The following is a 24,601-nucleotide window of genomic DNA, read 5'->3' as shown; positions in this document are numbered from 1 at the left end:
TATAGTGCATATGTACATTATTGTGGATATAATAACATACAAATGATGACCCACCTGTTCTCATTTGGGTATTTAGACCATCAGCAGTTTTAGTTGCTTATAGAGAGAAGGCTAGGAGAAGCTCATTATTCTCTTATTGATTTCTATGAAAAAAAGAAGAAAACAGTCATCATCTGTTAAACTCTCACTCAATGGAAGATGTGCTACTTTGCTATTTTGACAACAACTCTTGGAATATTCCTATCCTACTTTACATTTGAGGAAACTGAGTTTCAGAGAGCTCAAGAGTGTTTCTCAGGAGGAAACAACTAGATTCGTAGCAGAATCCAGAAGCAGTGCTCAATCCTATAGCACATGTCATAAATTACTCCTTAAGGCTCATCTTGGGAAATTCTCAAGCTTCTCTTCTTCCATCCTTTCTGAAGATCGATCTTCCCTAGTTGTGTCCCACCTACACCAGCTGCACTATCTCTGTGCCCCTTGCAGGCTCTTCTTCTTTTTCTCAGCCTCAAAAGTTGAAGGATCTCCTGAGCTTCAGGGCATCTTCTCATTTCATACTCAACTCAGAAGGAAGGACATTCAGTCCTGTGCCTCGATGTTCAAATATGCAACCAACCATTGCAATTTAATGTTTCCAGGAAGTACGCAGTTGGAGATCCCAGATTCACATAGGCCTCTACCAGTGGGAAGTCTGCTCTCCCCCCTTCCTGACCTCCCTCATTCAAGCTCCTGCTGAAAGGAATCCTGTCCTCTACCTCTCATTCTACCATGAAACAAAATTGGAATTCATTAGGCTTGATGGCTGCTTTTAGATCTCTTGCATCTTCCACATGGAAAGCTCCAAATCTGGCTTTGCATTTCCTTTTTTCACCTCCATATTCTCAGAAGTATAACAACTTAACTTAGAAATAGACTGTTCACTGTTGGAAAAGTGAATGACTGTGTTGAATTACCCATGGATTCTTCAGGGTGGGTTGCAACTTCAGGCTACTTCTTCTCTTTAGAATAATGAAATCAAAAAGTCATCTGAGGAAGAATATCATAAATTAACCAAGAAAATAATTTGACAAAAGGCAAAGGTGGACATACTTTGTTATATCTGAACATACTATAAAGTGAACGTATTATGTGAACAAAATTATTATTTCATTTTTTAAACCTATCTCAGAAATGGTAGGTACTCTGGCATAGATTATGCGAAAAATGCATATATGAATACATTGACCCCTGAGTACATTGGTCACATTTATTTTAAATTCTGGGTCTGATAATCCCTAAATTTCTAGTATATCCGAGTCTAGTTCTGATGCACATTCAATCTCTTCTAACTGTAGTTTTCACCCAATGTATGATGTGTAAGTGTTTGTGGATAGACAAACAGGATGTACGTGGGTAAAAGGAACCACAGAAAATTGGCCTTTAGGTTTGTTGCAGCCAAGCTGTCAGAGGCTACATTCCTCTGGTGTCCCTGCTTCTGTGTCCCCTAGAGACTTCTTGAGGAATGTCAGACACTGGCTGTCCTTTTCAGTTGTAGTCCCAGTATTATATGGGAATCCTGCTGATGTGCTGATAGGTATGGAGAAAGAGCTATAGAAAGCTCTATAAACCCAGATTTCAGGGTCACACTCTAAGTGAGCTTGTGCTCCTGGCTGTGTCATTCTCAAGAGCTCCTCAGCTTTTCTGTCACCCTGCTGGGAAGACAGGAGAGTTACAGTGGCTTGGGATCCTGATAGCCCTTGCCCCAGGTCAATTAGGCTCTGGAAGGTTTCCCTGAGGAAAGGCCTTTGGTAAGGAGAAGTGGAGACTAGGAGTATTTCAGAGTGATTACTTCTCCCCTCCCGCTGCTGGAAAAGCCATCAGATTTTTCTCTGATGTACAGAGGGGGAGCCTAGTGGGGATTCTGAAGGCAAAGCTCACAAACCTGTGGGCCTCACTAGGTCTGGAGCCCCGGAGCTTGTAACTTTCAAGGTGGAGGACACAGAGCCTGAAACAAGCTTCGGTTCCAGATTGTGTTCCTACCAGTACCTGCTCCTGGTAAGGTGTGGTTCTCTGTATCCTCCTCTTCCTCCAGTTCCCAGGGAGAGGCTGGCCCTGTGAGCTCAACTGGGAATGGATCTAAGAAGGGCTGTTGTTTTCCAATTGTCTTGCATTTTGTCGTTGTTGTTGCTGCTGTGAGGTCAGGACTAAGTTTCTAACTGGTTACGTGTTGAACAAGACACCCAAGGATCCTGGGATATGTGAACATGAGAACGACCTCCTGTAACTGTCTCCAAGGGAGGGATGCCCTTACACAGACTCATTTCCACAGAAGCACTGTGACCTCGGATTGAGTCATTTAGCTCAGTGCATTCTATGACTGAAGCAGAAAGAGAGTCCTTAGAAAGACTGAACACATGGGCATGTGACCTGGTGCTGTAGTAAAGAAGATCATTTCCAGGTCCCTTTCCCACTTTCTTCCTTTCTCAATTTTCCCTTTCCTACTTTCCTCATTTTAGTAGGAAGAGAAGTATCTCATGATTTGGACTCAGACACCTGCCCAGGACAGTCGCTCTGTTTCTCTCTGTCAGATGGAGAGGGAATCATGGCCCTCAACCCCAGGGGAGACTCTGGGCTCCCAAGGCAGGCAGCACACAGGTGTCGGGGCTTCCAGTGCCCCCTGGAGCCCCAGTGGAGTGTGGCCAGCAGGGCCGGGGCCAGGCAGCACATAAGGGTGGAAGGAGCGAAGGGGTGAAGGTGTGCTGGAGGGTCTCCTGGAGGACAGAGGTGGCCCGGACCCCATGGAACTGGTGGCCACCCACCATGTCCCAGGGGAGATGTCCCTCGTCAGGAGAAGGGACACAGCTTCCTCTGTGTCAGAAGCAGCAGGTCTCCGTGTGAAGCCGCCCGGCTGGGACATAGGTCACAGCCCAGAGGGGAGCTGTTGCCACATGGAACCAGCAGGTGTCCGCAGGGGGACCTGGGGCTCCCGGGAGCCTGGGTGAGCAGTGAGGGGGTGACATGGCCACCAGTTCCTCTCAAGGTCTTTCTATACAAGTCTCTTAAAGAGAACACGGTACTTTTCATTTGTAGAATGTTCCTGTACACTTCTTAGGCCTTATAATCTTCGTTTGCTTTTCTTTACCTATGCTTTACGTGAGTTCGAATAGATAGGAAGACATCACCCACTTATTATTTTTTCATTTTTTCATTGAGTCTTATCTGCCCAACACTTGAGATGTTTCTATGTAAATGGAGTCAAAGTTTTCGAATGAGAAAAAAGTTCGTGTTACCGTCACACGTGTGCAGCTTGTTCTTGCTCCGACAACATTGCACCTCTGCTCCGGGTCCAGTTAGCTACCATGTGGTGTGATGGTAGCTTCAGGTGCACAACATAGTGATTCAGCAGTTGCAGGCATCGCCCGCTGCTCATGGCAAGTGCCCTCCCCAATCCCAGTCACCTGTTTCCCCCATCCCCCTACCCCCTCCCCTCTGGTAACCATCATCCTTCTCTATATTAAGAATCTGTTTCTAGGTTTACCTCTTCCTCCCCCAGGAACCCACTGTGCTCCTTTGTTTTGCTTCTGAAATTCCACAAATGAGTGGGATCATAGTCTACTTGTCTTTCCCTGACTGACTTATTTCGCTTAGCACAACCCTCTCTAGCTCCATCTTGCAAATGGCAAGATTTCATTCTGTTTTATGGCTGAGAAATCCAGATTCCTTCCCATTTCATCTGGAGTTCAGTACCAAAATAGCGAAGTAAAAATGGAAACAGGAAAGGCCTGTACCATTAGTTTCCATCGCTTTCAATGCTTCATTTTTTTTTTCCTCCACTGAGCTTTCCTAGAAAGCTGTCATCGCATTTGGATGCACTGGGGCAACAGGAAGACAAAGGCCATCTGACCATGATGGAAGTGACCACACTGAGGTGACTCCCAGGTGAGAGAAGGACATCGGCAGCTCTTCTCCTCTCTGACTACCTTCCACCCACTCCCCCTGTGGCTTCTGCTTGTGGATTCCACCAAAGCAGCTCCCCCTATGGCCAGGTCCATCTCCCCGCCCCCTCTCCCCCCACTGTGATGGATGGTTAAAGTCCACAGAGCAGCTTACTGACCTTCCACACAGTGCTGATCAAAACAATAGATACTAACAAATAAAGAATATGATTGCAAGTAATGACATATGGCATGATGCAAAATAAATGCAATATTAACATGGTTTGTTAGTACATCGGATTCATGAATCTATCCAGAGACACAAAAAAAGGGAAAATTCTGCTAAAAAATACACATATTTTTCCATTTCCATTGCATTTTCCTGTTACATTTCAGAAGGCAGATCTCTCAAAACTGTCACTAGCTTCTCTTCTGTTCTTCACCCTTCCTCCTCTTCCAATATGGTTTCTGGTGATTAATTCGGTCAAACTAACTCTCACCCAGGTCACTACACCCTGCACTTCCCAGCCTCCTGGGCACTTTCCATTCACCTTCTGCAATGAGGCAATTCCTTGAAGCCTTTTTAGGCTTTAAAATAGACTCTTTAAAGAAAAAGATTTATTTGTTTTAGAGAGAAAGAGAAAATGCAGTGGCAGAGGAAGAGGGAGAGTCTCAAGCAGATTGTACATCAAGTGCATAACCTGACTGGGGGGGCTCAATACCACAACCCTGAGATCATGACCTGATCTGAAATCAAGAGTCAGACGTTTAACCAACTGTGCCACCCAGACACCCCAACTAGACTCTTACCCAACATTTACTCTTATCCTACTGCCTTAGGGCCATTCCAACTTGGTTTCCAGTATCACTCTTTTCTCCTCTAACCAGTGGAGGTTTGAGGAATCCATCGTAAGTCCTTTTCTCATTCTAGGCTTTCTTCCCGTGAGAGTACTTCTATTCCTGGGCTTTAATTTAATGGAATGGCTTGTAAATGGAAGACTCAAATATCCATTTTTTGAAGAATATTTGCACTGAGACATCTACCAGCCTGATATGGAAGGTATCTAGTGCTTTTGATTTTACTTCTGGGTATGTCTGCTTCCTTTTCTGCTTACAGAATTCCTATTTGCCCTTCTTATTATTATACCTTTGAACAAAACTGATATTACTTCACTATGATTATTGTGGAAGGTTGGTTTTCCTACACACTCAAAGATACAGAAGGGGATTGGATCTTTTATGTTCGCCTTTACCCTGAAGATCACATACAAACTGGCATTTGTGAAGTCTATGGCTTTACTTATACTGTGAATAACAAAATAATGAATGAGTTGTACCATCCATTCTTTCATCAGGTTATATTCAGAATTCTTTAAATAAAAAACAAATAAAAGTTTTTGTATATAAAATTTAATGAACAAAAAAATAAAAAATTGAAAAAATAGAAAGCATCTCCAATCCCCCTGAATCACAGAGTGACGGTACACCTACTAGTATACAAAGAGAACCCAGTTAATCTATAAATAGTTATAAATAGAAATAAATAAATAAATAAATAAATAAATAAATAAATAAATAAATAGTAAAGTAGAGAGATGGGCAAGGTTATGTGAAAGTAAGCGGTGTTTGTCGACTTGACTTGATGGTGCTGCCCCGTCCTGAACACGTTGGACACCTGATTGCCTTCGTGTCACCGTGACGGCAGGCGTGAGCTTCTCTGAGGCGGCAGGACACGTGCAAGTGTGCTCTGATCAGTCAGGGAATGTCATTTCCGTGCGGACCCGGGCGGGTCTCACTTCCTCCTCCTGATTCTTTCTTGCAAGATTGTCGAGGAGAAGAAGGATCTCCCGATTTCTGCTCGGACCATCTCCCAGGCACACGGGCTGTGGTTCCTGTCTTGCAGGTAGAGGGAGATCCTTTGGAAGTAGGTCCTCAGGGTGGAGTCCTCATGCATGAGGGGGGTCTCGGCCAGCCCCGCCTCCTGCAGGGGACAGGCCTCCAGGTCATCCAGCTGCTCAGAGAGCCCCGAGCACAGTTCCTCCAGGAGAGTCATGTTCCAAGGAGCAGAGGACGTGTCCGGGCAGAAGAGGTGGAAGACCTTCTGGGTCATCACGTGGACCACAGAGAGGGCCTGCGCCTCCTGGAGCCGCTGGCCATCAAACAGCTCCTTGGGGAAGGCAAAGTCATTGGTGTAGTGGTCACAAGAGCCGGCGGAGAGTCTCCTCATCTGTCCCAGGAGCGTCAGGACCCTCCAGTTGCGCAGGCCGTGGGTGTCGGGCAGGTGGCAAGCCAGACAGCACAGGGAGTGGCAGCTGAGCAGCACCAGGGCCACCGAGAAGGAGCAGGGCAGGGCCATCGGGGATCCTGCAGGGGCTGTGGGCCTGGCTGCGCTGGGCAAGTGTGGGAACCGCGGCTTCAGCTTCTCTGAGCATCTTCCCTCGTGTGTGGGGCTTAAGTAGGCAACAGACGCGTTTTCCATTTCTGAACGTCTCCCTCACTTTCTACTTCTCTTTTTGCTTTCCTTTATGATGCACTTTCGACTGGCTCTAGAGCACTGTTTCCCAACTACATGGGCGTGCTTGTCATGACTGCCCTTGCCTCCAGAGTCTTCTGGATTGTTTTTTCCCGCATCATCCAGAAAAGTTCAGAACCGGATGCAGTGTCTCTAGAGTACAGTGTATGTACTATGCTTCCATTTGAACTTTGGACATACACAACAAAGTGTAAATCTTGCTCTTTTTATTGTTAACGCAGGCAGGGTTAAGAAAGACTAAAAATTTTTAACTTAAATTTAAAGTTTAAAGCTTTTGATGTGTAAATGTATACCTAAAGTTGAATAGAAACCTATATTTACTTATAGAATTTGTAATATAATACATAACGCACATATACAAATTAATAATTTCTACGAAGACATAATAATGAGTTCAATGTACTTAAATATTTAAAATGATTTAAAATGCTAATAGGGTTGAAAAATTAAATTTATTTAGTTGACATTTGTTTTTAGTGTACTGAATTTTACTGTTGCCTCAGTAAGAATGTAATTTCTTACTTCACCTGCTACTAGATACTCATCAAGGTATTTTCAAAAATATTTTTCTGTTTCACACTATATATAATTACTGATGTGCTGAATACAGTTTGTATATTTAAATAATAATATATAATCTATTTGTATTTAATTCCATAAGCCTACATCATATGAAGGCTCAGACAGAAGCAATATCCACAAGGCAGCCAATGACAGCTCACAAGTCAGCAAAGGCCACTTTCCAAGTGTGACTTGGAAATCTAGGAAAGAATGGAGACAAAGTCCTCCAATCACAGGGGCCTGTTATTACAGGTTTGTCGCACTCATCTTGCAGACATTTCAGGTCTCTTCCACAAATTCAACATCCATGTTTTTTGTGTGATACTCAAGAAAACCCAAAGATAGATAACAAATACTAAGGAAGAAATTTTTTGTTGGACCGCTCCAAGGTTGAGCATTAGAGATGCACAGACCATTGTAATATTGAAGACTAGTTCACAGCCTTCAGGGCTTGGAAGCTCTATAACAGTTGTTCCCTCTGGTAGGGGAATATTGATTTTCAGGAACACTATGCAAATACAGAACCAAGGATATCAGAGAAATCTCTATCTCGTCCTCAATTTTCCTGTGAAATTAACTGCTCTTAGAATATTCTTTAGTTTTGGAGAAAGAGAGAGACAGGGAGAGAAAGAGAGCATGAGCAGGGGAGGAGAGGGAGTAGCAGATGCCCCATTGAGCAGGAGCCCATTGAGGGGCTCCATCCCAGGATGCTGGCATCATGACCCCAGCCAAAGACAGACGCCTAATGGAATGAGACACTTAGGCACCCCAGGGAGAAAGAATCCTAAGCAGACTCTGTGCTAGTGGGGAGCCTGATGTGGGGCTCCATCCTACCACCCTGAGATGAGGATCTGAGCTGAAGCTGACTTGGATTCTTACCCAAACTGGCCAACCAGACTCTCCACATAATTGTTCTTTGGAAAACTATGTTTTCCAAGAATATATATAAAAGCTAAGGAAATTGGCTTATTACACTACTGGAATAAGTTCTTTCTGAGAAAAACCCTTTTTTTCCTCTGGAGAAAAATCATCCAGCAGGAGCAGCCTGATGCAGAGAACACAAGCCAGGTGCCCAGACCTGGTCACTATCTTAGTCCATCACTGGCTGTAGGGGACAGTCTCCTGTTGTAAATAATTGGACAGGCCACAGAGTTAAATCATCCTGCTTTCTATTTCCTTTTTGCTACAGCCACTGTCCCATCATTGTAACAGGGACGTTCCCTCATGTCCAAAAATAGTCATCAGGAGAAAAAGGAGAGAACAAGGCTTCTCATAGGAGAGTTTCCAAAAAGCATAGAACTGTCACAAACTCTTGGTTTCAGTTAGTTGCTTTGTACTTGGAAGTAAAATTGCCAGACAGAACCCACAAGGGAATCAATTTTAAGTCCTATTCTCATTCCGTACTCTCTACATGTGGCCACTTCCATTTCTGGCCTTTAAGTTAATGGAATGGCTTGTAAATGGCAGACTCAAATGTCCATTTTCTTAAGAGTATTTACACTTGGATGTTACCAGTCAAATGTGGGAAATATCTAGTGCTTTTCATTTTATTTCCTATCATTTCTGCTTCCAGTTTCTACTGGGAGATTCCATTTTTTCCCTTTTCATATTATAACACTTAACATAACTGATACTAACGAAATAGGATTATTGTTTCGAGGTTGGTTATCCTACTAAACTCAAAGATACAGACAGAAGATTGGATTTATGTCCAGATTTATCCTGAAAACTACATATAAACTGACCTTAAGGATTCTATTTTTTTATTTAGGATGTAAATAAGGTAATAATGAAGAGGTCCTGGGTGGCTCAGTCAGAAAGTGTCTGCTTTTAGCTCAGGTCATAGTCCCAGGGTCTAAGGATTGAGGCCTTGGTCAGGCTCCCTGCTTTATCCTCTGCCCCGCTGCCCCACTTGTGCTCTCTCTTGCTATCTCTCTCTCCAATAAATAAAATCTTTAAAAAGCTTTTTTTAAAAATAAGATAATAGTGAGTGAATTGTACAATCCATTCTTCCATTAGGTTATAATTAGACATGCTTTCTCTTTAAATAAGAAACAAATATAAGAATTTTTCATAGAAGAATTTAATGAACAAAAAATTAAAAATTAAGTAAGTATAAAGTATATACCTTTTCTCTTAACCACAAAGTGAAGGTACAGCTAATATTACACAAACAAAATATTATACAATATTTTATATAATATTGGGAAGGTGTAGCCAATATTATGCAAACAAAAATAATTTAAATATTATAAATAGTTAAATAGATAGATCTTCATGGTCAATTGAATCAACTAGGCCTTGTAGAGTTGACATGATGTCACTTAATACTCCTGAAAACACTTGACAGATTGATTTCCCTCATGTTACCATTACTACAGAAATGAGAGTCTTTGACATGACAAAACAGGATAAAGTGTGCTCTGATCAGTCAGGAGATTCATTTCCGTGGGGACCCAGGCGGGTCTCATTTCCTCCTCCTGATTCTTTCTTGCAAGGTTGTCGAGGAGAAGAAGGATCTCCCGATTTCTGCTCGGACCATCTCCCAGGCACACGGGCTGTGGTTCTTGTCTTGCAGGTAGAGGGAGATCCTTTGGAAGTAGATCCTCAGGGTGGAGTCCTCATGCATGAGGGGGGTCTCGGCCAGCCCCGTCTCCTGCAGGGGACAGGCCTCCAGGTCATCCAGCTGCTCAGAGAGCCCCGAGCACAGTGCCTCCAGGAGAGTCATGTTCCAAGGAGCAGAGGACGTGTCCGGGCAGAAGAGGTGGAAGACCTTCTGGGTCATCACAAGATCCAGCTTGCCACCTGTCTCCTCTTCCATCCACTGAGGAGACTTGTACACAGCAGAGACCAGCCTGCCCTGTGTCTCATTCCGGGAGCTGACCCCCACGGACCAGTGACTAGCCTACCGAGTGCCCCATCCCCATAAACGGAAAATTTGGTGTACTAGAAGTGGCAGGACCACACTTTATTCTGGAGCTTTGGTCCTTTGCAGAACTGACCATCCATCTCTTAAAAGCAATTCCAGCATCCTGGAATTGCCACTAGGGGACATCCATCCAGTAGTGGAAAAGAGAGAGTTAGAAACCTAACATGTATTCTAATAGGAAAGCATGGGGTAAATGGAATATGCTGTTTATGGAGAGAATGTCCCAGAGATGAGTCACCACTTGGTCACCTTTCCCTTCTGGAGTGTCTTGGTTTCATCCAGCAGCAGTCTACAACCCTCATGGGGGCTGGGAGCACTGGACAGTCAATCCTTATGTGTGTGTCCCTGGGCAAACCATAATTATCCTCCAGGGATGATTGATTATTAATTATTTATCATGGGGGGGTATAAGATTTTTCTATGGGACTACTACCTGTCTCCAGGAAGAACTTCAGGCACCTCCTCAAGGTTCTTAGTCTCTAAGAACATCTTTTGGCAGGAAAGGGTGTCTCTTTACTTCAGAGCCAAATGACTCCATTTGTCATGACAACTAACCACATTGAAATGGTCTAGAAACTGGAATGAGGATAGTTGGTTTGCAGTTAAAGTGAAAGTTAACATTTCAGAGCCAGCAGAAATAACTCAGAGCACAAAGAGAATAGGAAGTGAGACCAAGTCCCTATGTTGATCCCTCCAGGTTTCCATCCTCCCAGGAGACAAGACCAGTCACACAGAAAAGCACAGAGACAGAAATTATGTTGGCACTAAACCAACTTTGTTTCCCAAAGAAGGAACTTACCGGACCTCAAAGGTGGAATTGTGCTGCTGCACAGACTCAATTTCAGGGTACTGTTGTTCTTCTGAGGGTCCCTTTGTGCTCAGCAAGATTATTTGGACAGGCCAGGTCTGAGGACACCGAAGAAGTATGGGAGGACTAGCAACGAGAGTCCTTGGCTACACAGGATAGAAACGTGAGCCAGCAGGAAGGAGAGCAGGATTTCTTGAATAGAGCAGTGACAGAGTGTCACTGTCAGAGTGGCGCATGGAGTGTCTAGGAGACTCAGAAAGGAAAGATGAGAGAGTCTCATCTGTGATTGGGGTCTGGAGTTTTTATTGATGATTATAGTCTGGTGCACATGATCTCTCAGGCATCCAGGAACTGGTCAAACAAGGACAAGGTCCTAACCACTTAATCTCTGGGGCCAGGAAGTCTTGGCATCCAGATATCTAGCACCAGTGGTTGGGAAGAAGCACATGATGGCCGGCATGCTCATTATGTGTACTCATTCCCAAGATATTATCTAGTATGCTTGAAGACTCAGAAGAAAATCACTAACTCCTGGTCCCTTACAAGGAGGACACACCGTAAGGCATGCACAGGGTGGAGTGCAAGTTGTAACAGGAATGGGAGAAAGAAAAACAACAAAAAAATGGATTTCCTGGGGTCTCTTTAGTTTTCCTATGTCAACTCTTCATCCTCAGCATGAGGCCCAGTGTCCTGGCTCAATACATCATGTTCACTACACGGGCTCTGATTTCCTGCTCCTACCAGAAGGTGTTCACAAATCACCAAACTAGTTTGCTTCATCACAGCCATATTTGTTAGGCCTGTGCAAGACACTGGCCAAAATATCCACTCTACTCTTACTGGCATCGACCACACCTACTGGGATTATTGCTGAAACCACTGGGACTCTGGTTGCTCTCAGGTGCTCAGGGCGTTGGGGTTCAGGCTGCAAGAGCACAGTTGTCAGCCTTTGCCCAGCACTAGAGGAAACCCCCCAGGATGGCCTCATCTCAACCTTGCCCACAGCCTGGCCACCACAGGAAAATACCTCGCCTGGTGTCCTACACAGAGCCACACATCTAAACTCAGACTCTCCTTGATTCACACAGCTCAGGGCAACCGGGCTATTGATCCACAAGTCGTGGTGAGTCTTTACTCAAGTGACACCCAACGACTGTCTTCCTGAGATGCTCTGGAGACAACTCAGAGACAACGATGAACCCCCATCGCCTGCTCTTATCTCCATCCATCTCTGGGGGAGAGAAGGCTCCATTGCACTCTGATACCTACAGTGTGGCAGGTAATAAGCAGTGTTACCTCAGGCCAAAGCATGAAGGTGTGTATTCTCAGTCCTTGGCCCTGCTTGCTCTTGCTTGCTAACCTACCTACTCACTCTTCTTCCTTGTTACTAAACTTGACTGTATCCATTCTTCTAGAAGGCAGACATGGAGCCTTTAATGACCTGCTATGGTCTGAATGTTTGGATGGCCCTTTGGAAGGTGACAGAGCACAAGTGGGTAGCCATCATGTTGGAATTGGGGCATTCATAAGAGTCACTCCAATCTAGGATTTTCTCTCTACAAGCTACCTAGCATGTACTTTGCCTTTTTTTTTTTTTTTTTTTTTTTTTTTTTTTTTTAGCAGAAGGAAAGGACTGAGCCCTGAGCTACCTTATCTTCTCCTTAGAATACCTCCCGACAGAGGTCTGTAAAAGACCTTAAGGGGAGAGAAAACATCTCACCCAACTTGTTTTTCTAGGCAACTGGTCCATTCCCCATCACTTCCAGAGCTCAACTAATATTCATGGGGAGAACAAGTAGAGTAATTATAGGAGAATGGACAATACCAATATAGACTAAAGATACAGGATTTGTGTGATGTGCCAGACAATAGACCTGAAGATCCTTTATAAATTCCTTGTGATTCTACAAGGGAAGTTAATAGAATACCCTATAGGGCATTTAAGAATAAAAAACAAAATCGGTTTGTGTGGGAGGAAATTCCCTTCAAGTTTGTGTTCTCAGTTTTTCAAATATCGAGGTGAGGGTACCAGGCCTGGTCATCAAGAGAAGACTCACTCTAGGTACGCCTGAGTGACTCAGTTGTTGAGCGTCAGACTCTTGATTTTTGCTCAGGTTGTGATCTCAGGTTCTGAGATGGAACGAGACTTCTGGCTGAGCGATCTGTGGAAGATGACCTCCTCCTTTTCAGTTGAAAGATCTGTATTCTTGACAATTTGGGTCTCTGTGAATATCTTAGATATTTTTTGTGTAACTTTTGGTTAGTGAAATGTCTTTCCTAGGATCTCCTCTTGACTGTACTCTTAACGAGAAAAGGTAGTGTTGTGCACAAGCATCGAGGACATTTAGGTCAGATCTTTCCATTTTCTTGTGTAAGAATTTGAACAGAATTTACCAAAATGTCATATGTGCCCTGCTCCCCCTTGAAAACTCACAGGAACTTTCAAGGGGGGTCCTTTCTTTTCTTTACTTAAATTTCTGCTATTAGTGCATCATGAATGTTTTAAAAGCACTAATTTATATGGTTTAATATTAATTAAAGGTATTCTTTACATAAATTACTTGCATTTGTTATTGATGTTGGAAAGATGTTAGGGTTCGAAGCTGATGGCCAAGAAAGAATTTTTGAGACGTCTTTGGTGCAAAAAGGTGGTTTTATTAAAGCACTGGACAGGACCTGTGGGCAGAAAGAGCTGCCCTGCCCTTGTGAGGAGTTTCAAGTTGGGAGAAGGTTGGGGATAGCTTAAGCTTCCCAGGCATTTTGGAAACAAGGTTTCCAGGCTCCATGTGTAACGTTTTGATTTGACATGTGCTGTGAAATCCATGGTATTACTGTTTAGTAAAAACTCAGTCATGAGACCCTTCAGATATGTATCGGTGAGTCATATGCTTGGAGGATGATTGCCAACATGTATCTTGGGTGAGTAGAGGTAAAGGAAGTTTCCAATGGAATTTTTTTCTGTTAAAGTAGATTTACAGGATCCTGGAGTTGAGGTATGCTCGCCTTTTGCCCTTAGCAGTGTATTAAAATGGAGGCGGCTGAGTCCCTAGAGGAATGTCCCTCTGCCTATGTCAAGGACTTGTCAGTGGGCTGTAGGGAGTAAGGAAGTTTAAATTTTCTTTTGTCCTTGTTTCCCACATTAGTACCACCTAAAATTCTGTGCTGGAGGAAAGTACTCACTTTACCCTATTACTGACACAGGAACTAGGTGTGAGTTAGTGTCGTTAATGAAGGATAATTGGTAGAAAGGCAGGCAGGGACAAGGGGCCCTGCCCTAAGAGGAAATTACTCTTTTCTTTTTTAAGATTCTATTTATTTATTCATGAAAGACACAAAGAGAGAGGCAGAGACATAGAGGGAGAAGCAGGCTCCTCTCAGGGAGCCCAATGTGGGACTCGATCCCTGGGCCTGGGATCACACCCTGAGCTGAAGGCAGATGCTCAACGACTGAGCCACCCAGGCATCCCAGAGGAAACCATTCTTAAAAGGACTTTACAGAAACTCTGGAAGGCACCCTCCACCCTGTGCCACAGGAAGAACTACCTAGAAGGTAGATGACAAAAACCTAATTGAATGACAGGTCCATAGGGGCTTAATCAGATTAAATATCTTTGAGTAATTCACTTGTGTTTGTGACTGTGTTAGTAAATAAAAATATTGATTTTCTTTAGTGGAGCATTGTGTCAGAGAAGACTGACTTTCAGGAGTAAGTAATGATGTAGGAATCCTTTCTAGAACAATGTAGGAGATGCACCAGTCCCTCTGACAGATTATAGCAGTGGGAGCTGGTCCTTTTGACTTACTTTCTGGGAGAAATCATGTCTCATGAACGTTGGATTCGATTTCAGCAATTGCATGAACTAGAAAATAAAGTGAAGGATGTTACACAATCATAGAACTTACATTTCAACACATAAGCAGTGAATACATCTCCTATTTGTCAGTACTGTGTTGGGTGCCAGATACAATGGACAAAGTGGACCTATTGCCTGCTGTCACAGAGCTTCCAGTCTAGGGGTGTCTGGGCAATTGAGCGTTCTAGTAAAGTAATGCTGGTGGCCAAGACAGGGTAAGGACAGGACACTGGGGGCATGTAGGAACATGGAAGAGTCAGGGAAAGCTTCTAGAAGAAACAGCTACTAAGCTGGCATCCCAAAGATCTAGGAGTTAGACAATAAATGCATGATGATCAAAATGAGCATATGAAGTCGAGATATCCTAGGATAGCTGATAAAAATAGGGGTTTGGACATAATGACTAATGTTGGTGATACAGTTCTGGATAAATACATACACTTGGAACTCATCATCTTAAAGATGACATTCAGAACTATTTGGGAGGTTGAGTCTGTATGTGCAGACAGGATGGAGGGTGGCACCTAGCATAGATTTGGAAGAACACCAAATTCTCCCAACTTGAGAGTGGGGGATCCCCAAAATGAAAGAGGAAGGAGCAGAAAAGCAGGACATAGTAGGACATAGATATGAGCTGGAGGTCAGACTTGAAAATGGATGTTGTGCTCAAGAGGGGCAGACGTGTGTGAAATGTCAGCCAAGGGGACCCACAGGCATGTCTGAGCTCGGGAAGACCTAGTGTATAGGAAAACCATGGCTGAGTGGGGAGACCTGGATGTGAAGCAGGAACCCACGGGAAAGAGAGCTTCAAACCATTTGGGTTTGAATAGAAAGACAGGAGCAAGTTGATGCCTGCAGGTGCTTGTGGGGCTGAGGACAGAGAAGATGGAAATTCAGCACATGTGGTGTTCCCTGCCTTTGAAGGGAGAAGGGAAATGTGGGTCCGGATTGGAGAGCAGAGGTCAGTACTAAGCATCTGACTGGAGCCTTCTCTACTTGGCATCAAGGGAATCTCTCCCAAAGCTAAGCCTTCTGGAACCGTCCCTCTGTTGGGTGTCGCAGAGGTCTTGCACCCAGGGGCAGTGCACCATCTGAGGCTTGGGATGAGGAAGAGGGATGGTCTTTCATAAGTGAGGGAAGGTATAATGCCAAAGTGGGAATGCAGATGAGCCAAACTCCTTGTCTCAAGCAGATCAATTCTATGCAAGCAAGTTCATCAGTGCTGAGGCTGAAAAACCTGGCGATTGCAAAATGTAAATGAACTTGGAAGACTTTTTAAGAAAATTGAAATGGAACATCTTCTGAATAGTTAAGAAGTACAAGTGTTTTTCATAGGAAAAACAGAATTTTCCCAGTCATGTCGATAAGGACTTTTGTGTAATTGGGGGATAGGAGTTAATATTCATCTCATGAATTAGTAAAATCAGATAGCAAATTAGGAGATATTTTTACCTGGAAACCAACCACAGTCACATACTGAATACGTCTTCATACGCAGAAATATTTATCATAGTTGTCAACATACAGAAATATATTGTACTAGGAAATAGATCTTCAGATTGGCATATGGTAAAGTGTCAGATTGAAAAGTTTAAACATTTAATGAGTCTGGATTCAGCAGTACATCCTGTCTTTCCTTATCAGCTCCTGTCTGACTGATCTGACACACCGACCTCGGCTCTACAGCGTATGTGGATTTCCTGAGAACCCAGGCAGGATGGCCTACTGCTTTCAGAAGATTATTCCATGAGCAGATTACATTGAAAAGAAATATGTCCTCCTTCTGCATTTTCAAGGATAATAAGAAAATAAATACTTTTGGCCCTGGCATCAAGTAAGTTTTTCTTTCTTCATTGACAACTTGACAGGAAAACTGAGGAACTAAGGAAAATTATTTTGATCCTGGAGATACTGAAAATCACTTGCATTCACTAGTACATGAAATCCAGCAAGTGGCTAATTTCACTATCGTCATTCTTACCGGTTAGTGATGAAAGGACTGGGTGATGCAAATATTTAGAGCAGGCCATGGTTAGGGAACAAGTGGTATGGCCTCCAATATCGTTTCAAGCCTGAAGACTAGAATTTATTTTAAAACTGAATTTGGAGGCAGCCTCGGGTGGCTCAGCAGTTTAGCACCGCCTTCAGCCCAGGGCCTGATCCTGGAGACCCGGGTGGAGTCCCACATCGGGCTCCCTGCCTGGAGCCTGCTTCTCCCTCTGCCTGTGTCTCTGCCTCTCTCTCTCTCTCTCTCTCTCATGAATAAATAAATAAAATCTTTTTTTTTAAATAAAATAAATAAAATGAATTTGGGACAAACCTCTGTGGGGAGCCAAACACCAGCATCTTCTTTCTAACAGTGTCCTTCTTGTTTCCTTTCTCACTATTATCAAGCCTTTAGATGGGGCCATAATTTCCCTTCTTTCTTGAATTCAGCATCTGCATTTTTCCCTGTGAGCACTGTTATCAGATCTTTTAAGGTACGGGTTGAGAATAATTATACATGACAGTTTCATCTCTGTCATGTGCTGTTTCAGGATTTCTTTTCTTATAGTGTCAAAGATTCTTAGTCACGCTGCTTCAAAGAATGAAGAGGTAGACCAGATGCCAGAGGAGTGGCAGGCAGCAAAGCAAAGTTTATTGAGCAATAGTACAAAGCTCCTGAGGAGGGAGGGGACCAAGAGGTTACCACTGGAGTTTTGTTTTTTTTTTTTTTTTTAATTTATTTATTTATTTATTTTTTATTTTTTATTTTTTTACCACTGGAGTTTTTAAGTCTGAGGGTTGTTATGAGATTGTTGGCCGGCTCTTTAATCTGATTGACCCTCCATGCTCCTGCCACCCAATCAGGTTTTTGTCTACAGGCTCACCTGCCCATCAGGTCGCTAGCTGTTCACGTGGAAAGGGTGGAGGACTCTCTCCAGCAGTGTTGCCTAGCCTTCAGCCTCCTGGATCAAGAACGCAGCAGCAGCCACTGCCCCAAGGCATGCGGGCCAGCCCCAGGCCACCAGATCAAGCCTTAACTTAAATATCCCACTGGCTGTTGAGCTGACCCCTGGGTCTGGGTTAAGACAACCAAAGCCATTCCCTTCCTTTCTGTCACATACAAGTTGCAAGTCCTCCCAGTAGGAGTTAAAGCTGGGACACTGAGTAAAGCTAGAATAACAGGATGAGATCTTTTTCCTTGTACGGGTAGTTTCCTCTTAGGAAACTTCCCCCTTACCCCTGTCTGCCTTTTTTACAACTATCCTACATTAGTATGATGTGAACTTGACATATTTAGGTATAACCAAGACTAGTATATCTCAAGTGCTAAGTGAATGATGCCCTGAGTCTTAATGCAGGCTGCTATGACATAGTACAATAGATTGTGTCTTACAAACAACAGAGATGTATTATTTGTCAGGATCCCGGAGGCTGGAAGTCTAAGATCAGGGTGCCAGCATGATTGAGTTCTGGTGAGAGGCCTCTTCTAGATTGCAGATGGCCAACTTCTCTTTGTATCCATGCCTAGTAGAGAGCAGACAGAGGAAGCAACCTCTCTTGTGACTCTCATAAAGACATTTATCCCATTCATGGACCTCCTCCCTACACCCTCATGTAATCCCAATTATCTCCCAAGGACTCCCCCTCCTAATACAATTACACTGAGGGGTGGGGTTTCAATGTGAATTTTGGATACACACATTCAGTCCAGAACACCCTGATAAGAAGATCCCCAAATATTGTGGTTATGGTAAAGTTTTATTAGAATATTATTAATTTTCCATGTTCATTTGTGTTCATGAAGAATACATTTTTTGATGCTGACTTCATTTTCTCATGGCACATTAATCTTAATTGCTTACTCATCAAATGTTATAGTGCTACTCTGAGCATGATCCCCAAGGACCTACCAAATTCCATAGACTTTAGCAAAACTGAAGCTGATGCTGATGATGATAGCAACTACAAATCACTTTACCCTTGTAGGGGACCCATTCATCCTTTCCACGTGGTTTTTAATAGTATTATCTCCAAACAGCACCTGCTAAGAGTTAGATAAATAAAACAATCTAATAAATCAATAGCAAATCCAGGTTTAAAAACCTACTATCTTAGGTTCCAAACTCCACCTCCCCATCCACAGCATTAGACAGTTGTGCAAACTGCATGTAGTGAACTATCACTTATTTTCTGGAAAGCCTAGGCTTCTATTACATTGGTGTTCCCTGATTGTCTCATACCTCACTGATTACAAATTCTCTCTCTTGTCATTAATTTGTCTTCTACCTCCAAATATGTTCATGCATAGACCAAATGACAAAATATTTTGATTATTTTGCATAGTCAAGTGAAATAATCAATTGGTAACTATTTCTCAGAGCCTAAAATGTGACCAACAAATGTAATAATTCTCTTGATAATTATAACTATATTTGATATGTCTCATATCTCAGATGGCTCATTGAGATTGCTTAGTTAATTCTCACCATAAATTTGTGAGAATTGTGACACACAAAACCCATGAGAATTCTGGCCCCTGCACGGGGCCAGAGACGGACTGAATTACAGACATTTCAGTGACTCCTGTGTAGACAACACTGAGCTAGTGGCTCTTATGGATTAAAAGGTAAAAATACTCATGCTACCAATTTAAGTGAATACGGGAAATGATTGGGAAAGTGTAAGATGCCATATACTAAGAGGTAAAGTGTGAGAAGTGGAGCAGAGCATCACCAGGGCCAATAGCAGAGAAACTAAGGAGTCAGAGATGCATGCTTCTCCTGGACCCCAGTGAAACCAAGCATGCAAGGCTCCCTGAGCCCCAAAAGCCAAAAGGGGGGAGTCAGAACTCACCACAATCACCCCATCGGGGCCGCCTACTACCAGGACCAGCCCAGCTGGCCAGCGCCCAGTACCAAGAGAACCATAGCCTCCAAGGCAGTGGGAACCTAGCCTGGCAAGGCTCCATCTGGCTCTAGGACCCCATGGTGCCGTGAGGACAGTAAGGGACTCTCCGTTATTGGGCCTGGATGCCAAGGGGTGCTGTACTATGATTTCCACGCATCCTTTCCTGCTCTGGATTAGCCCCTGAGTGGATCCTCTCCTTTGTGACAGTATTTTAGCCAGAGCACTGTAAAAAGGGCATCTTTCCCGGGATGCAGAGCAAGCTGCATAGAGTATGTTTGCAGATCCAGGCTTGTTTCTGGGGTGAAAGACACAAACTCAGGGAAAAGTCATACACATCTGTAATCTGGACATGAATCTCAGAAATACTGAAACCCTGCAGTGGAATGACTGGGTTATACCACCAATGCTCGACTGAGATTTACTGCAGCCCAAGGCAAAAGGCAAACTCTGTTCCTATATACTTGAATTTATTATTTTTACTGTTTTTCATAGTTCTTTTGTCTTAGAGGTGAAGATTTGAAAACATCATTCTCTCTTCAGTGTCATTGCCCTACATTTGTCAAAATTATCAAGGTCCTCAGAGTGAAGAAATGTTCAGTTAAGAGAATAAAGAAACACATGGGGACTGGGTGAAAGACATAAGCCTCAATTAAAATCTTTGAATAGAAAGGAATTGGGGAGGACAACTGGCATGGGATGCTCTCTGAGTAGTGGGTATATGTGATTTTTTTCTACTATTCTTTCAACTTTTGTATAAGTTTGAAAATTAACTCAAAATAAAATTATTCTAAAATATGAATGCCCATCCCTGCCTCCCCCCAAAGTGTCTGATGTAATTAATCTGGCAGAGAACTTAGGCAAACTTAAAAAAAAAAAGCTCTCCTATTTATTCAGTGATGAAGCTTAGGTTCACAGCCAGAGCACTAAACCTAGAAATCCAGAGATCATGTAATCATACGATAAAAGGGTGCTAGCTTTCATTTCTTAGAAAGACAGAGCTGTTCCCAGATGATGGGGAGTGTGTGGGGGTTGGTGATGGAGAAGATGGGAGAGATGTGAGCAGAGAACAAGGAAGGAAGAAATGTGTAGAAGAGCTCTGGTTACAGAAAGACATTTAATTCAGAAACTCTAGTAGAACGTGAGGAAACAGAATTGAGGTGGGTGATTTAACAGGATAAACAACCACGAAGTGAAGACATTTGGAGCTAACCTCAAGGTGGGGTTAATTTTATTAAAAATGTTTTTTCTATGTTCTCTTTAGTGCCCCTTGGGGAACTTGTTGACTCTCCAGCCACAGACATTATTGTTCTTGGCTTTCCCTGGCTTCTACCATGTTTCCACTATAAGAATCCATCCATCCTTCCTTACTTTCTGATGATATATTCTTATAGATAATAATTTTTTATTATTTTCAAAGGATCTGAAAGAAATTTTGTCGTGAGGAGTAATTCGATTTTAGATAAAGTGTGCATTAGAAATTAATAAGAGGGACACCTAGGTGGCTCAGTGGTTGAGCCCCTGTCTTCAGGCCAAGGCATGATCCTAGAGTCCTGGGATCAAGTCCTACATCAGGCTACCTGCATGGGGCTTGCTTCTCTCTCTGCCTGTGTCTCTGCCTCTTTCTCTCTGTCTCTTATGAATAAATAAAATCTTTAAAAAAATAGAAATTAATAAGGGAGGTAAAAAGTTTTCAATAAATGGGTGCAGTGGGAGATTCCAGGATACTTTCCAGCAGCTGATTGGGGGTCCCTGTATTGGCACATTAAGTCATCCATGGAGAAGAAGTCTCTCAACCTTTGTTCATCGGGCAACTTCCCATCTCAGGAGTCTCTGGGCCAAGCCCCTTCATTGTGTCAGTGACCCTATGAAAGAGAGGAGAGCACTGCTGAGTCCCTGAAACTCTCCCATCAGATGTGACTCACTCTGTCCTCAGAGTAAAATCCTATCAAATGGAGGCATACATGATCCCAAAGACTTGACATTCTGTGCCTTTCCTAGACAGAGGGCTCATGCTTGAAATATACTAAAAGAAACATATGCAGAAAACCATTTCTTGAGTTTTTCAGAGAAGGCTTAGTAGAAGATATTGTTATCCAGACCCCACGTTGTCTTTGGACCACACCTCATCACCTGGCACCCTCCTACCCTGATCTCACTCTCTCTCAGGATCTCAACAATTCATTTAAAAATGAATGACTTTGGAGGAGGGGCAAGATGGCGGAAGAGTAGGGTCCCCAAATCACCTGTCCCCACCAAATTACCTAGATAACCTTCAAATCATCGGTCTGAGATTTAAAGAGAGAACAGCTGAAACGCTACAGTGAGAAGAGTTCGTGCTTCTATCAAGGTAGGAAGACGGGGAAAAGAAATGAAGAAACAAAAGGCCTCCAAGGGGGAGGGGCCCCGCGAGGAGCCGGGCTGAGGCCGGGGCGAGTGTCCCCAGGACAGGAGAGCCCCGTCCCGGAGACGCAGGAGCTGCACCGACCTTCCCGGGCGGAAAGGGGCTCGCAGGGAGCTGGAGCAGGACCCAGGAGGGCGGGGATGCCCTCGGGCTCCCCGGGACACTAACAGCACCTGCGCCCCGGGAGATGCGCCGAGCTCCCTAAGGGCTGCAGCGCGCACGGCGGGACCCGGCGGGACCCGGAGCAGCTCTGAGGGGTTCGGGGGCGGCTCCGCGGAGGGGGCTGCGGGGCGGGAGCAGCTCGGGGGGGGCTCGGGCGGAGGAAGGGGCTGCGGGGCGGGAGCGCGAATCCAACAGCGCAGGCCCAGGAGCACAGGGTGCCGGGACACAGCCCAGGATCTGGCCTCCCCCGGGACAGGCAGAGGCCGGGAGGGCCCAGGACAGCGAGGACGCTCCTGCCCCAGCTGAGCAGATCAGCGGCCCCGCCCCGGAGCCTCCAGGCCCTGCAGACCGAGAGCTCCTAATAGTTACTGTGGGAGATGACTCCAGGGCTCCAGAGCTGGCCCCGCCACTGGGGTTGTTCCTCCAGGGACCTGACGGGGTAAACAACCCCCACTGAGCCCTGCACCAGGCAGGGGGCAGAGCAGCTCCCCCAAGTGCTAACACCTGAGAATCAGCACAACAGGCCCCTCCCCCAGAAGACCAGCTAGATGGACAATTTCCAGGGGAAGCCAAGGGACTTAAAGTACACAGAATCAGAAGATACTCCCCCGTGGGTTTTTTTTTTCTTTTTGATTTCTGATTGCTTCCCCCACCCCCCTTTTTTTCACCTTTCTTTCTTTTTCTTTCTCTTTTTCTTCTCTTTTTTCCTTTTTTTCTTCCGTTTTTCTTTTTTCTTTTTCTCTTTTCTTTCCTTCTCTCTCTCTCTTTTTCTCCTCTTCCCAATACAACTTGTTTTTGGCCACTCCGCACTAGCAAAATGACTAGAAGGAAAACCTCACCTCAAAAGAAAGAATCAGAAACAGTCCTCTCTCCCACAGAGTTACAAAATCTGGATTACAATTCAATGTCAGAAAGCCAATTCAGAAGCACTATTATACAGCTACTGGTGGCTCTAGAAAAAAGCATAAAGGACTCAAGAGACTTCATGACTGAAGAATTTAGATCCAATCAGGCAGAAATTAAAAATAAATTGAATGAAATGCAATCCAAACTAGAAGTCCTAAAGATGAGGGTAAACGAGGTGGACGAACGAGTGAGTGACATAGAAGACAAGTTGATGGCAAAGAGGAAACCGAGGAAAAAAGAGACAGACAATTAAAAGACCATGAAGATAGATTAAGGGAAATAAATGACAGCCTGAGGAAGAAAAACCTACGTTTACTTGGGGTTCCCGAGGGTGCAGAAAGGGACAGAGGGCCAGAATATGTATTTGAACAAATCCTAGCTGAAAACTTTCCTAATCTGGGAAGGGAAACAGGCATTCAGATCCAGGAAATAGAGAGATCCCCCCCTAAAATCAATAAAAACCGTTCAACACCTCGACATTTAATAGTGAAACTTGCAAATTCCAAAGATAAAGAGAAGATCCTTAAAGCAGCAAGAGACAAGAAATCCCTGACTTTTATGGGGAGGAATATTAGGGTAACAGCAGACCTCTCCACAGAGACCTGGCAGGCCAGAAAGGGCTGGCAGGATATATTCAGGGTCCTAAATGAGAAGAACATGCAACCAAGAATACTTTATCCAGCAAGGCTCTCATTCAGAATGGAAGGAGAGATAAAGAGCTTCCAAGACAGGCAGGAACTGAAAGAATATGTGACCTCCAAACCAGCTCTGCAAGAAATTTTAAGGGGGACTCTTAAAATTCCCCTTTAAGAAGAAGTTCAGTGGAACAATCCATAAAAACAAGGACTGAATAGATATCATGATGACACTAAACTCATATCTGTCAATAGTAACTCTGAACGTGAACAGGCTTAATGACCCCATCAAAAGGTGCAGGGTTTCAGACTGGATAAAAAAGCAGGACCCATCTATTTGCTGTCTACAAGAGACTCATTTTAGACAGAAGGACACCTACAACCTGAAAATAAAAGGTTGGAGAACCATTTACCATTCAAATGGTCCTCAAAAGAAAGCAGGGGTAGCCATCCTTATATCAGATAAACTAAAATTTACCCTGAAGACGGTAGTGAGAGATGAAGAGGGACACTATCTCATACTTAAAGGATCTATCCAACAAGAGGACTTAACAATCCTCAATATATATGCCCCGAATGTGGGAGCTGCCAAATATTTAAACCAATTAATAACCAAAGTGAAGAAATACTTAGATAATAATATACTTATACTTGGTGACTTCAATCTAGCTCTTTCTACCCTCGATAGGTCTTCTAAGCACAGCATCTCCAAAGAAACGATAGCTTTAAATGATACCCTGGACCAGATGGATTTCACAGATATCTACAGAACTTTACATCCAAACTCAACTGAATACACATTCTTCTCAAGCGCACATGGATCTTTCTCCAGAATAGACCACATACTGGGTCACAAATCGGGTCTGAACCGATACCAAAAGATTGGGATCGTTCCCCTGCATATTCTCAGACCATAATGCCTTGAAATTAGAACTAAATCACAACAAGAAGTTTGGAAGGACCTCAAACACGTGGAGGTTAAGGACCATCCTGCTAAAAGATGAA

General features: G+C 43.8%; 1 protein-coding gene across 1 annotated transcript; it reads right to left on the bottom strand.

Annotated features, from left to right (window-relative positions):
- Positions 1 to 5,706: 5,706 nt before the first annotated feature.
- LOC144321721 (interferon alpha-1/2) lies at positions 5,707 to 6,270 on the bottom strand. Its single transcript, XM_077910999.1, has one exon. The coding sequence runs from the start codon at positions 6,268 to 6,270 to the stop codon at positions 5,707 to 5,709; it is 564 nt and encodes a 187-aa protein (XP_077767125.1).
- Between the last annotated feature and the right edge of the window lie 18,331 nt (positions 6,271 to 24,601).

This window comes from Canis aureus, chromosome 10 (genome assembly GCF_053574225.1).
Source record: "Canis aureus isolate CA01 chromosome 10, VMU_Caureus_v.1.0, whole genome shotgun sequence".
Taxonomy (NCBI): Eukaryota; Metazoa; Chordata; class Mammalia; order Carnivora; family Canidae; genus Canis; species Canis aureus.
Note: the sequence above shows the minus strand (reverse complement) of the source record. Positions and strands in the feature narration are given on the sequence as shown.